General features: G+C 45.1%; 1 protein-coding gene across 1 annotated transcript in view; it reads right to left on the bottom strand.

The window, feature by feature from the left end:
- Nucleotides 1–808: 808 nt before the first annotated feature.
- Nucleotides 809–14,082, bottom strand: part of LOC124798482 (5-hydroxytryptamine receptor 3A-like) — a 162,337-nt gene continuing 149,063 nt past the window's right edge. The window contains exon 9 of the mRNA XM_047261918.1: nt 809–1,062. Coding sequence (XP_047117874.1) covers nt 931–1,062 — 132 coding nt within the window. The 3' untranslated portion in view covers nt 809–930. The remainder of the gene's footprint in view (nt 1,063–14,082) is intronic.

The raw sequence follows: 14,082 nt of genomic DNA, 5'->3' as shown, positions 1-14,082 counted from the left end.
ATTAAACAAAAACCTTAATCTGAGGAAGACATTTCATAGAATGTATGTTTGGAACACAACTTCGTACCATTGTGAAACAAGGCCTGTGGAAAAACCGGAACAGAAGAAACTCGAAGCATTTGAGATGTGGTGCTACAGACGAATGTTGTAAATTAGGTGAACTGATAAGGTAGGGAAGGAGGAGGTTCTTTGCAGAATCAGAGAGGAAAGGAGTATGTGGAAAACACTGATAAGGAGAAGCAACAGGACTATAGGACATCTATTAAGACATCAGGGAATGACTTCCATGGTACTAGAGGTACCTGCAGAGGGCAAAAACTGTGAGGGAGACAGAGATTGGAAAACATCCAGCAAATTATTGAGGACTTAGGTTGCAAGTGTTACTCTAAGATGAAGAGGTGGGCAGAGGAGTGGAAGTCGTGGCAGGCTGCATCAAACCAGTCGGAAGACTGATAATTCAAAAAAATAGGAAATTAAAAGTAAATACATTTTGAAAATTATGTCTATTTTAATACGAAACCTTATCAACTTTCTACATGCCCAGTGGCGTAGCTCTGTATTTCTCAAAAATCAAATACATACAAAACACGACGATTACAATATAATGTTCTTGTTTAGTTTAAAACGTAAATTTAGCATTAAAAAACTTCCAATTAAGTTACTCTCCATGGTTCAGTTACTGTTCTTTAGTGTCAAACGTAAAACCTTCATTACTGAATAAGTAGCTAGTCTGACTTACACCACTGTGTTTCTCAGCCATCCCTGTGAAGCTGAATGAAGAGGCGATATGTGCATTTTTTGTGTTTTTTATTGAGGTTTTAGTAACAGCAGATACACGGCAGCGGTTATTTCCGCAGTGTTGGGCGGCCGCGTTCACTGCTGGAGCGGAGAGGCCACAGGTGGAAAGTCGCCGGTCGCGCCCGGAGGCCGCTAGGGTACCAGAGCGACCAGCAGCGCTAGGCAGGTGAGGCAGTAGGCGCAGAAGCAGCAGCGGTCCACCAGCGACGACAGCTGCCGCCAAACTGCCGAGCCGCGAGACTGCCGCCGCCCGCCGCTCTCCTCCTGCCGGCATAAGTACTCATCACTAAAAAGTCCCACTACCGAAATCGCGGTGCTATAACGACTGTGGACTGGTTCAGCAAAGCACTGACTGAGGTGACGAAAGTCAAGAGACTACAGATGACGGTAGTGTCACGTTCGTAAGGTATAAAAGGACAGTGCATTGGCGGAAATGTGACCTGTGGAAGACTTCCCGCACCCTCTTATTCCTCAAACCCAACAAAGCCCCTTCCGTCGCCTCTTCCTATCGTCCCATCTGCCTCACCTCCGTCTTCAGTAAGGTCTTCGAATCCATCCTCTCCCGCCGTATCCATCAGCACTTTAATCAACACCACCTCCTCCCCCTTACCCAGTGCGGCATCCAACCCTCCTTCTCCGCTCAAGACCAACTCCTTAGCCTCCTTCACCTTCTCTCCCTCCAGCTTAACTCCCGTCGCTCCGCCATTTTTGTTTCCCTCGACCTACAAAATGCCTATGGCCGTGTATGGCATCCCAGTCTCCTCTTTAAACTCCAAACCTACGCCCTGCCGATCAATTTTGTCCGCCTTGTCACTTCCTTCCTCTCGCGTCGTCCTTCCTATGTCACCCTCCACAACAGTAACTCCAGTATCTTTTATGCCACTGCTGATGTCCCCCAGGGCTCTGTCCTCTCTCCTCTCTTTTATCACTGCTGATATCCCCCACCTGTCCACCTTCTTCAGTATACTGCTGACACCGCCTTCTGACTCTCTATCCTACCCCTCAACGGTCCCAATGCACCCTCCAAACCCACCTTGACCAGTTCACCACTTGGTGTAACCAGTGGTTCCTTCGTCTCAACCCCTCCAAAACCCAGGCAATCATCATAGGCCTCACCACCCACTCCTTCTGTCTCCATGATTTCTATCTCACCCTTTATGGTTGTCCCATCCAGCTCACCCCCACCCTGCGATACCTTGGCCTCACCCTTGACCGTCACCTCACCTGGACCCCTCACCTCCTGACCATCCAGCAGAAAGCCCATTCCCACCTCCGCCTCCTGAAACTCGTGTCTGGCCAGACATGGGGATTGCATCCTTCCACCATCCTCCACACCTACAAATCCCTCATCCATCCTATCCTCTGTTATGCCAGCTTTGCCTCAACCTCTGCACGCCCCCCCCCCCTCCCCCCACTTTTACAAGGTCCTAAAAAAATCCTCATATGCCATGCACTCCGCCTTGCCTTTTGTATCCACCTTCCTTCCCCAACATGGCTCCTGCATGAACTCATCCCCTTCCCTGACCTCCTCTTTTTCCTCCAATATCTCCACACCCTTTATACTGTCCGCAGGCTTGATCCCCCCACCCCTGGTTTCCTCCTTCCTCTCCACCCCCCACCCATTGCCGCACCTCTATCACTGTATCCCTCCCTCTCTCCACCACCACACCCTCCATCTCCTTCATTAGGTTAATTTCGAAAGCCTCCGCCTCCCGGATGGTGAACTTCCCTGTGACATATACCCTTCCTTCCAATTAAAACCTGGCCTTGTTCCCCCCTCCCCAGGGCCCCCTTTTTCCTCACGCCTCCTTCTCCCACAGTGGATTTTCCTCTTCCCCCCCCCCCCCCTGAGTCCCTGCACCCCCTCTTCGACTGTTTTCCTCTCCCATCCCTTCCCTTCCCAGCCCTCCTTCGGTGCGCCCCCCACCTCATCCCCCTTTCTCTCCCCTCCTCCTCGCCTCCTTCCCTCTCTTCCCATTTCCCTTGTCCCCCCTCCCCCTACGCAGATCTTCACAGGTTTTTATCTGGTATTAGTATGCTACGTTAGTGTTGTGTTTCGATGCCATTCTATAGTGTCATCTAGTGATGCAGGTTTTAATTGTGTGCTTGATCTGTTTATTGTCCATGACAGTTCCTTGCTACGCCGCCTGTGATGTGACTGTTTTACTCGTTCTACGGACTTTTATGCTCCGGCCGTACTTTGCCTGGTGCCTTTTAATGTAGTGTGTGGTTTTTTCGTGTAATATACTTTTTTAGATCTATATCTCCGATTTACAGTGACCACTTTGTATGTCTTATTTGCCTCTGTTCCGCCTTTTTTGTTTCAATATTCCTCCATGTTATCTCCTTTATATTGTTTTTAAATGTCCTCCTGTCTATTTATGTCTCTTGGCTGAAGAGCAGCGCTTATGCTGCTGCCAGCCCGCCCCTGACGGGAAATGGAAATGACAATAAAGGAAGAAAAAGTGGAGACGTCATCTGTATACAGGTGATTCATGTAAAAATCTTTCCGACGTCATTATGGCTGCGTGACGGGAATTAATGCACTTTGAATGCGGAATAGTAGTTCGAGTTAGAATCATGAGACATTCCATTTCGAAAATCATTAGGGAATTCGATATCCCGAGATCGAAAGTGTCAAGAGTGCGCGGGGAATACCAAATTTCAGACATTACCTCTCACCACGGACAACGTAGTCGCCGATGACGTTCACAAAACGACCGGGAGAAGTGGCGTTTGTGTAGAGTTGTCTGTGCTAAAAGACAAGCAACACTGCGTGGAATACCCGCATAAATTAATATGGGACGTATGGCGAACTCATCCCTTAGAACACTGCCGAAAAATTTGGCGTTACTGGGCTATGGCAGCAGACGACCGACGCGAGTGCTTTTTCTAACAGCACGACATCGTCTGTAGTGCTTCTCCTGGGCTCGTGAACTTGTGCCGAGAAAGTGGATTAAGGACGGAAAACAGCCAGTGTGGCTTAGCAACCAAGTCCGGAAGAAGACAAGAAAGCAAAGGCTCTGCACTCTCTGTTCAAAAGAGAACGTGCAAATGACGACAGGCAAAATTTAGTAGAAACTCATGTGACTGTACAAAGATATATGCGTGAAGTATACACTAGTTACCACTGTCTAAGCTTAGCAAAAGATCTTGCCAAGAAACCGAGAAAATTCTGGTCCTTCCTGAAATCGCTAAGCTGTTCTAAGGCTTGTATCCAGTCACTCGTTGAGCAGTGGCAGCATAAAACAGCAAAAGGAAAGCATAAATTTTAAATGTCGTATTTAAGAAATTCTCCCAGGAGAATCATACAAACATACTGACGTTTGAACATCGAGAAGACTCCCGTTTGGAGGACACTGTAATAACAGTGGCGGCTCGTAAGTATATATTTTGGTTGTTCGCTAATTTTTGGGTTCAGATAAACTGGAAAGTGTGAAATAGCATCTGCTGTAAAATAGTTATTATTAGAAACAAATTACTTTAAGATTCCGACTTTGCCGGCTGGAGTGGCTGAGCGGTTCTAGGCGCTACAGTCTGGAGCTGCGCGACCGCTACGGTCGCAGGTTCGAATCCTACCTCGGGCATGGATGTGTGTGATGTCCTTAGGTTAGTTAGGTTTAAGTATTTCTAAGTTCTAGGGGACTGATGACCTCAGAAGTTAAGTCCCATAGTGCTCAGAGCCATTTTTTTTATTCCGACTTTGTAGTTTCCTGAAGTGTGTATCTGCATGTGGCATGAAAAAATCCTAGCCTAAATAAGAACTCTGGGCCTTTCGAATTGGAAAGGAGGCCGCTAATTTTTCGTCTAATTTTACCATCTGCACAATCAGAGAGCGGAATATTTCTTCTAAACACTCGATAATACTTTCCATGTTCTCTTCAAGTATGTTGTCTGTCTAGATGTTAAACACTCACCTTATAGCTGCCACTCGTGGTGGTCGCACAACTCTTTTCTAACACATTCGTTCTGTGTGACGACCTAAAGAAAAAAGCAGAAAAGTTGGACAAATTAGATGAAATGACTGTAGTAGATTTGTTTATAGATGCAGCTTTTTCCAGAATCAAGTTAAATTGATGAGCATAGCAGTGAATACAATTGTCCCTAGGATACATCTGCTTAATCCTTGCGTGAACACTGTTAATTCATAACAGCAGCACCGTAATAGCACTGTGCTATCACCTTTTCCTTCTTTTCATCTGCTTGCTTTCGCAGTTCAGAAGTTATCATCCCAAATAACGTTTCAGCATCCTGTGCAGCAGGGTTAAAGAACGCCTGAAATCTTTCCACAACAGAGCCACCAAATTCATATCCATATACAATCACCCAGTGTTGCATGGTAGACACACCTGTTGTTTCGTCCGTCATTATAGCCAAATAAGGCGCACTTAAAATTTTCTGCATTATTTTTTCTCTGTGTGCACTTAGCATAGAGTTCAGAAGTTCATTTTAAACTGTTTTGCATTACCATTAAACACAATCGCAGGCTCTAAGTGTTCCTTCATTGAGCTGTCAATAGCACTTACTAAATTTACAAGCCTACAAAACACTGTCTGGTTTCCTGAAGGTTTCCTTTCATAGAGACCACGTACCGCTAACTCAAACGCCCCGCGAAATTTTACGCGGATTGTTAACCTGGTGAGGGTATGGCTACTCCCATCCACTTGCTCGTTATGTTTCCCCACTGACTCCCTCTACACACTGTCAAACTGAGTGTTGTTCACTTTACCAAGCACATAGAATTCAATGTTCGCAGTTTTGTGTATGTGAGAGTTATCACGCTTGTTTAATTTTTCGGAGAAATGTACAAGGTCCCTAACACCTCTGTTAGTCCACGAATTAATTTTCTGAGCTGACAATCAGACACGAAAAACAAGCAGTGCGATTCTTACGTTGCACCAACATAGCCGCTTCTGCTTATTGTACACTTTTTTTAGCCCTTAAAATAGATTCAAGAGAGATCATATCGACACTGCACACGAAAGCCGATTCACTGTTTCGTGTTCGTACTCTCAATCACACAGTAAACAACCAACTTCAAACTTTGTGGAAAAAATTAAATTCAGGTAGTAATATCTATATTCTGTTCATCATAAGAATAAATCTGATGTGAACATTACACCATGCATTCTTCCGAGTTTGCTTCAATCTCATTGAATTTCGTATCGCGTAAAGCGGAAGCCAAGCTGTGTCCAGTACAGTCAAGTACGGTCATAAGGATACTTCTATGCTGTGTCGCACGCATATAGACTGAACGATAATGCCTGACAACAGCTTTACCGGCGCATTTAACTTGGACAGCACTGGCCAACCAGTTGGTCCAGTTAACATGCAATGATGTGAGCAGTTGAAGTTCAGACGTAAAAAGAGACGAGAACAAAAACAATACATGTGATTTTGTCATATGATGATATGGTTGGAGACCGTGCATGCTATTTGAAGACAAATGGTGATGGTGTTGAGACAACAGCCAGCCTTTATTCAAAAGGTACCGCTACCGGTTTCGAATCATCACGGTTCATCGTCAGACTGCTTTCATGCTTTCATTACAACATGTGCTGCGTTTTTTACTGATTAGTTATCCTAAAATATAAATAATACATAGTTATAAGCACGTCACAGAGATGGTTGAGTTACAGATTTGCATTAGGATGTGACTCACGTGAAATGTCGGATGGAGTACATAGTTCTTGTCCAGCAGACACCGTTTGTAGTTTTCGCTACATTCACATCATCGCACTTGCATAATTGAGCGCTTCAGATTTGTCACTGAATGCATTCAGAAAGTTTATGTGTGCAATGATGTGAATGAGGCGAAAACTACAAACGTTGTCTGCTGGACGAAAACTATGAAAACAAGTACTCCATCCGACATTTCACGTGAGTCACATCCCAATGCAAATCTGTAACTCAACCATCTTTGTGACGTGCTTATAATTATGTATTATTTAAAATTTATGGTAACTAATCAGTAAAAAACGCAGCACATGTTGTAATGAAAGCATGAAATCCGTCTGACGATGAATCGCAATGATTCAAAATCGATAACAGTACCTTTCAAATAAAGGAACTTAAAATAAATTTGTGGCTGGCTGCTGTCTCAACACCATCAAAATAATAATGCCGGACAACAGTTTTACCGGCGCATTTAACTTGGACAGCACTGGCCAGCCATCCAGTCGAACTAACCTGCAATGACGTGACCAGTTGCAGTTCAGACATAAAAAGAGACGAGCGGAGAAACAATAGATGCTATTTTGTCACGTGATGACATGGGTGGAGACCGTGGCTGTTATTTGAAGACAAATGTTGGTGTTGAGACAGCGACCAGCCACAAATTTATTTTAAGTTCCTTTATTCAAAAGGTACCGTTACAGGTTTCGAATCCTTACGATTCATCGTCAGACAGCTTTCATGCTTTCATTACGACATGTGCTGCGTTTTTTACTGATTAGTTATCCTAAAATATAAATAATGCAGCTTCGAACGTCATTTAATTTATAAAGAAAATGAAATAATATTCAGCAAAACTCCAGCGTTACTGCACCCTTATTGGGTGATCAGACGGAAAGCATAAAATGCTCTTCTTGTCACCTAACAAGGTATTCTAATTACAAACAAGAGCGATGAAAATTCCTTACTTAAACACAGAATAATATTTCTGAGGGAGCTATGTGTGATGCAGAAGCATACTGCAGCGACTTCAACGTATTGTTGAATACTGAAGCAACTGAAGGTATTAATTAGAGTCAGTCTCCTTCCTTATCCGAGAAATACATTTCAGTTCTGGAAGTGTCATCTGCTACGTTGATAACGATCCTGTCAACAACAGAGTCCACGAGGCCAACCAGGCGCTGCATTTTCTCCTCTTCTTTTATGACATGCCGTTCTATATCCCGCCAGCGTTCGACAGTGATATGTGAAAGAGCTGCGTGCATTAGTTTAAGTACGTCTGGCAGCTTTAACAGTCTTGTTTTTGCTGGCTACAGATCCTTTAGCTTGGCTCGAGTTCAGTTCTGTTGGGTTCACATTGCAATGGTACAGTGGAAAATGTAAAAACGCAGCATTTGTGTGGTGTGCTCGATGCTGTGAATATGATTATTTTTCGTGTTTCTACGGTACTAATCACTCTGGTTCGTGTGAGACTACATCTGTGTTATAAAACAATGGACACAGTCCAATTAAAGAGTATTTGGTTTTTCATTTTTGTTCTAAAAATTATATTATTATGTTTTCTTAATTTAAGCAACTCTTAACAACCCCTCATAAAATAACGATAGTTAAGAATTTATATTTGAAATGAAAACAGGAATTTCGCTTGCAATATGTAATTAAAAAGAAGGACACCTGCGTAATTCTATAAATATGATGAGTATTTTACAACTACAAGATGTATGTACTTAGAAAGAATGTAAAAAAGGATAACTAAGGTGAGACTTGAACCAGCGATCCACGAACTACGCCAGATTACCAATACGTCCGATATGTGTTTGTAACTCAGCTGTAATAAATACAGTCTCTCTGAAAACTTCAAAGCCGATTTTTTTCCCTGTAAATAGAGGAACGCTGAAGATTAGATGGTAGAACTTGTGAGTAATAAGGGGGAAGTGAATAAAACTGGGGAGATAAGAAATTTGTGACATAACTTGGTTAAAAGAAGAGATTCAGCGATAGGACACATTTTGACGCATCAAAGACTCGTCAGTTCAGTACTGAAGGGAAGTCTGGAGAGAATCATTGTAGAGGAAGAGCAAGAAGTGAATGCAGCAAGCACTGTAGTGTAGTGGCCCAGTCTTTGAGCAATCATTATAAGTCTTTAGCAAAAGAAGTAGCCACCGTGGAGTGTTGCATTAGTAATCATGTTTCTGTAGCCGCCAGCATGGTGACATCTGCGTCACAGTAACAGACACGCAAGTGGATTGTAAGGTAAGGATAGCCGAGCAGAGCAGCAAACAATACTGCACAGGGTAACCTCGTAGTAAGCAGGGCGATGTCACCGCAACACCATCAAATCTCTTGTTATGTGTGACACGACTAGGAGCTGGGCGTTAGTGAAACAAAAGCGCTCCAGTGGTATATAAATAATTTTTAATTTTGATGCAGGGGACACTTCTCGTCGCCAGAGGCTAGCAACACCAATATGACGCCAGAGATACACCAGACAGCGAGACAACAGGGCGTTGAAAGTAGCAGCCACAGGTTCGAGACCAGACAGGGCCTCCTGCCAGCACTAATCCCTTTACAACGCCTGGTGCCATTGCTCCGCCGACCTGCCATCTGTGCCGGCTGCCGCTGACTTCCTAATGGGACTCCACACCGCAGCACCAGCCGTCGTTTGACTCCTACCGGCCGGCAGCGATTCGTACCGCACGCACAGCCGTCTCTATGTCCCATCGCGGTGGCACATGCTGAGCGAGGGGCCAACTGGACTTCATCCTGCCGATGGAAGTAGTGCGTCGCTGACTGCCAGCCCACCACTGGCCAGCCATGAGCATCACAGGATACCAGCTCGGCATGCAGGGTTGAATCTGCCGCCTATACCAGGGACAACAGGGAGAAGCATGTCTGCCTTGCTCAGATGTGACACGTCATATACTGGTGTTAAATAAAATCATTCTTTACTGTCAACAGTGCTGCCATTGGGCCTCCAGCCCACACTCACCCCATGGAACGTTCAGAGTGGTGTCAACAGGGTATCTTCGAGCCTGCCACCACGGCGTGTGGTGACAACAGAGGATACAGCAACATTACAGCTGACGTCCATGGATGAAGAAGATGACTCGACCACTGCAGGTGTATCGTTTCGTCGAATCCAAGGTAATGGAAAGTCAGTGGGTTTTGCCAAGGGTTGAGTCGTATTTGTAAGTTTAGGATGCGGCAAGTGACCATAGACAGTATTTTTTGGGCAGGTTAAATATAAGTAAATACACTACTGGCCATTAAAATTGCTACACCAAGAAGAAATGCAGATGATAAACGGGTATTCATTGGACAAATATATTATACTAGAACTGACATGTGTAACATTTTCACACAATTTGGGTGCATAGATCCTGAGAAATCAGTACCCAGATCAACCACCTCTGGCCATAATAACGGCCTTGATACGCCTGGGCATTGAGTCAAACAGAGTGTATAGGTACAGCTGCTCATGCAGCTTCGACACGATACCACAGTTCATCAAGAGTAGTGACTGGCGTATTGTGACGAGCCAGTTGCTCGGCCACCATTGACCAGACGTTTTCAGTTGGTGAGAGATCTGGAGAATGTGCTGGCCAGGGCAGCAGTCGAGCATATTCTGTATCCAGAAAGGCCCGTACAGGACCTGCAACATACGGTCGTGCATTATCCTGCTGAAATGTAGGGTTTCGCAGGGATCGAATGAAGGGCAGAGCCACGGGTCGTAACACATCTGACACGTAACGTCCACTGTTCAAAGTGCCGTCAATATGAACAAGAGGTGACCGAGACGTGTAACCAATGGCACCCCATACCATCACGCCAGGTGATACGCCAGTATGGCGATGACGAATACACGCTTCCAATGTGCGTTCACCGCGATGTCGCCAAACACGGATGCGACCATCATGATGCTGTAAACAGAACCTGGATTCATCCGAAAAAATGACGTTTTGCCATTCGTGCACCCATGTTTGTCGTTGAGTACACCATCGCAGGTGCTCCTGTCTGTGATGCAGCGTCAAGGGTAACCGCAAGCATGGTCTCCGAGCTGATAGTCCATGCTGCTGCAAACTTCGTCGAACTGGTTGTTGTCTTGAAAACGTCCCCACCTATTGACTCAGAGATCGAGACATGGCTGCACTATCTGTTATAGCCATGCGGATAAGATGCCTGTCATCTCGCCTGCTAGTGATACGAGGCCGTTGGGATCCAGCACGGCGTTCCGTATTACCTTCCTGAACCCACCGATTCCATATTCTGCTAACAGTCATTGGATCTCGACCAAGGCGAGCAGCAATGTCGCGATACGATAAACCGCAATCGCGATGAGCTACAATCCGACCTTTATCAAAGTCGGAAACGTGATGGTAACCATTTATCCTCCTTACACGAGGCATCACAACAACGTTCCACCTGGCACCGCCGGTCAACTGCTGTTTGTGTATGAGAAATCTGTTGGAAACTTTCCTCGTGTCAGCACGTTGTATGTGTCGCCACCGGCGCAAACCTTGTGCCTATCTTGCGCATGGACTACTCAGTTTGTATATTTTGCTTATTTTTTTCTCGATTGATCTTTGTTCAGTTTTTCAAGGCCTATCCACTGTGCCAACTTATAACTAAATCTGAGGGGGCGTGATGGGGTGGTTCCCTTGTGAGTGAAAGTCCAAGTCCGCAATAGCAGTTGTGTTTTTCCCTGTGTGAAGACCGGTTTCATACCCTGGAGGTATATCTTCAGGTCATATAAAACTAATATTTCATAGGCCACGACTTCCAAGGTGTAAGTCGCATAAAAACGTATCACTCTTACGTAAAACCATGGGTGGAGCGCTAATCATTTGCATTTCACAGCGTCTTCTTCCTGTCGGTCAAATTTCGCATCTGTAGCACTTCATTCTGTGTATGATTGTAAGTTTTCACCTGGTTGACATGGGCAGTATGAGTTTCATTAGCAAGGATTGTGGCTCATTGTCTAAGCTGTGAACCATGAGAAGTGATTCAGAAGGTGAAGCTACGTTTAGTTATTGTTTCGATGTATATTAGTAATTACGAGTTGCCACTTAGGCGAGAGAACTTACAGTAGAGAGTAGTGTGATAATGTTATGGTTGGGTGCTCACATAATTTGTTTTTGTTTTTTGAGCAATAAATATGGCTCAGTATTTAAGTAGTGAGAAGTGTTAGGACAGTGGTACATATAAATAGTTTTATTTTCTCTCGCTTATGATTCTGTAACCGATAGGACGCAATAACGCTGCGGTCATTATTGTAGGTATCAGAGCCGTCAATACCGCAAAGAGCTACCAGAAAGGAGGTACTGGGAATCTTCAGATACGATGTAGGTAAGTTGCAAGCGGAAAATATTGAGCGGAATAAGCAGTTAGAAGCACCTGGCGATGAGGTGACGGAAATGACTTATCACAAATCTGTGGAGTATAGGGAGAAGTTGTGGAGAGACCATGAGGAATGGATAATGGTAGATGGGCCTCGGAATGTGAGGAATATTTTTATTATTGTGAAGATGGAGAGAAAGGGAGAAAAGAGCGAAGCTGAGAGGGAGAGGAGCAGAACATCCAGCTAATGTTGATGTAGTTAAATCTGTCAATCCTGTGTGAAGTAGGACAGAACGTCCCAGATGGTTAGACGATTTTTTTAGTGGAAAGATTAAATTAGTTGTAGATGTTTTTGTTCCACACGTTCCTGGAAATTTAAGTAAGACACACAATAATAACGTTGCTGAAGTTAAGGAGACTAATGCAGAAGTACCAGCTCCAATATCATGTGGAATCGTGGAGTCTGGGGTAGTGAAAATGAGTGTGGGCTATACCAAAGTAATTACGTGGGGATATAGCTACAAAAATGGTTTAACTGCCATAGAATCTGCTCCACTGGATGATGATGGGTGTTGCATTGAGGCCAAGGAGTCTGGGCCAAACAAACAGGAAGTGCACGTTCCGGTGATTTTTGATGTTGAAGCAGAGATGGTAAGGACACACATACACTATGTGATTAAAAGTATCCGGACATCCCAAAAAACATATGTTTTTCATGTTAGGTGTAACGTGCTGCCACCTACTCCCAGGTACTCCATATCAGCGACCTCAGTAGTCATTAGAAATAGTGAGAAAGCAGAATGCAGCGCTTCGCGGAATTCACGGACTTCGAACGTTGCCAGGTTATAGGATGACACTTGTGTCATACGTCTACACACGAGATTTCGACACTCCTAAATCTCCTTAGGTACACTGTTACCGATGTGATAGTGAAGTGGAAACCTGAAGGGACACGAACAGCACGAAAGCGTACAGGCCGACCTCGTCTGTTGACTGACAGAGACCGCCGACAATGGAAGAGGGTCGTAATGTTTAATAGGCAGATATCTATCCAGACCATCACACAGGAATTCCAAACTGCATCAGGATCCACTGCAAGTACTGTGACAGTTAGGCAGGAGGTGAGAAAATTTGGATTTCATGGTCGAGCGGCTGCTCATAAGCCACACATCACGCCGGTAAATACCAAACGACGCCTCTCTTGGTGTAAAGAGAGTAAACATTCGACGATTGAGCAGTGGATAAACGTTGTGTGGGGTGACGAATCACGGTACACAATGTGGTGGTCCGATGGCAGGGTGTGGGTATGGCGAATGCCGGTGAACGTTATCTGCCAGCGTGTGTAGTGCCAACAGTAATATTCGGAAGCGGTGGTGTTACGGTGTGGTCGTGTTTCTCAGGGAAGGGGCTTGCACTCGTTGTTGTTTTGTGTGGCACTATCACAGCACAAGCCTACACTGATGTTTTAAGCACCTTTTTTACTTCCCACTTTTGAAGAGCAATTCGGGGTTGGCTATTGCATGTTTCAGCACCATCAAGCACCTGTTCATTATGCACGGCCTGTGGCGGAATGGTTACACGACAATAACATCCCTATAATGAGTCCTCACCTGAATCCTATAGAACACCTTTGGGATATTTTGAAGCGCCGACTTCGTGCCAGGCCTCACCTACCAACATCGATACCTTTCCTCAGTGCAGCACTAAGTGAAGAATGGGCTGCCATTCTCCAAGAAACCTTCCAGAACCTGATGGAACGTATGCCTGCGAGAGTGGAAGCTGTCATCAAGGCTAAGGGTGGGCCAACACCATGCTGAATTCCAACTTTACCGATGGAGGGCGCCCCAACTTGTACGTCATTTTCAGCAAGGTGTCCGGATACTTTTGATCACATAGAAGAGATTTTATCAGAAACTGGGTGAACGGAGGAAAAGGAATAGCAGACGAGTTTGTAGTACTGACGATCAAGTCGTCGTCACAGCTGAACCTTTTGTAGAGTGCACGCCAGAGTCTCAGAATGTGGAGTGAGGGCAAGTACTGAGTCACAGCCTGGCAGGGCAAGCAGTTGATGTGGGAAGCGTTCTGCTTACAGCACAGCCACGGTCTGGTGGACACGACGAGTATGAAGTGGGTGAAGGAAGCAACACGGACCTGAGCCCAGCGGTTCTAGGCCCTTCAGTCTGGAACCGCGCGACCGCTACGGTCGCAGGTTCGAATCCTGCCTCGGGCATGGATGTGTGTGATGTCCTTAGGTTAGTTAGGTTTAAGTAGTTC

The sequence above is a fragment of the Schistocerca piceifrons genome, chromosome 5, assembly GCF_021461385.2.
Source record: "Schistocerca piceifrons isolate TAMUIC-IGC-003096 chromosome 5, iqSchPice1.1, whole genome shotgun sequence".
Taxonomy (NCBI): Eukaryota; Metazoa; Arthropoda; class Insecta; order Orthoptera; family Acrididae; genus Schistocerca; species Schistocerca piceifrons.
This window is presented reverse-complemented; position numbering and strand designations above follow the sequence as displayed.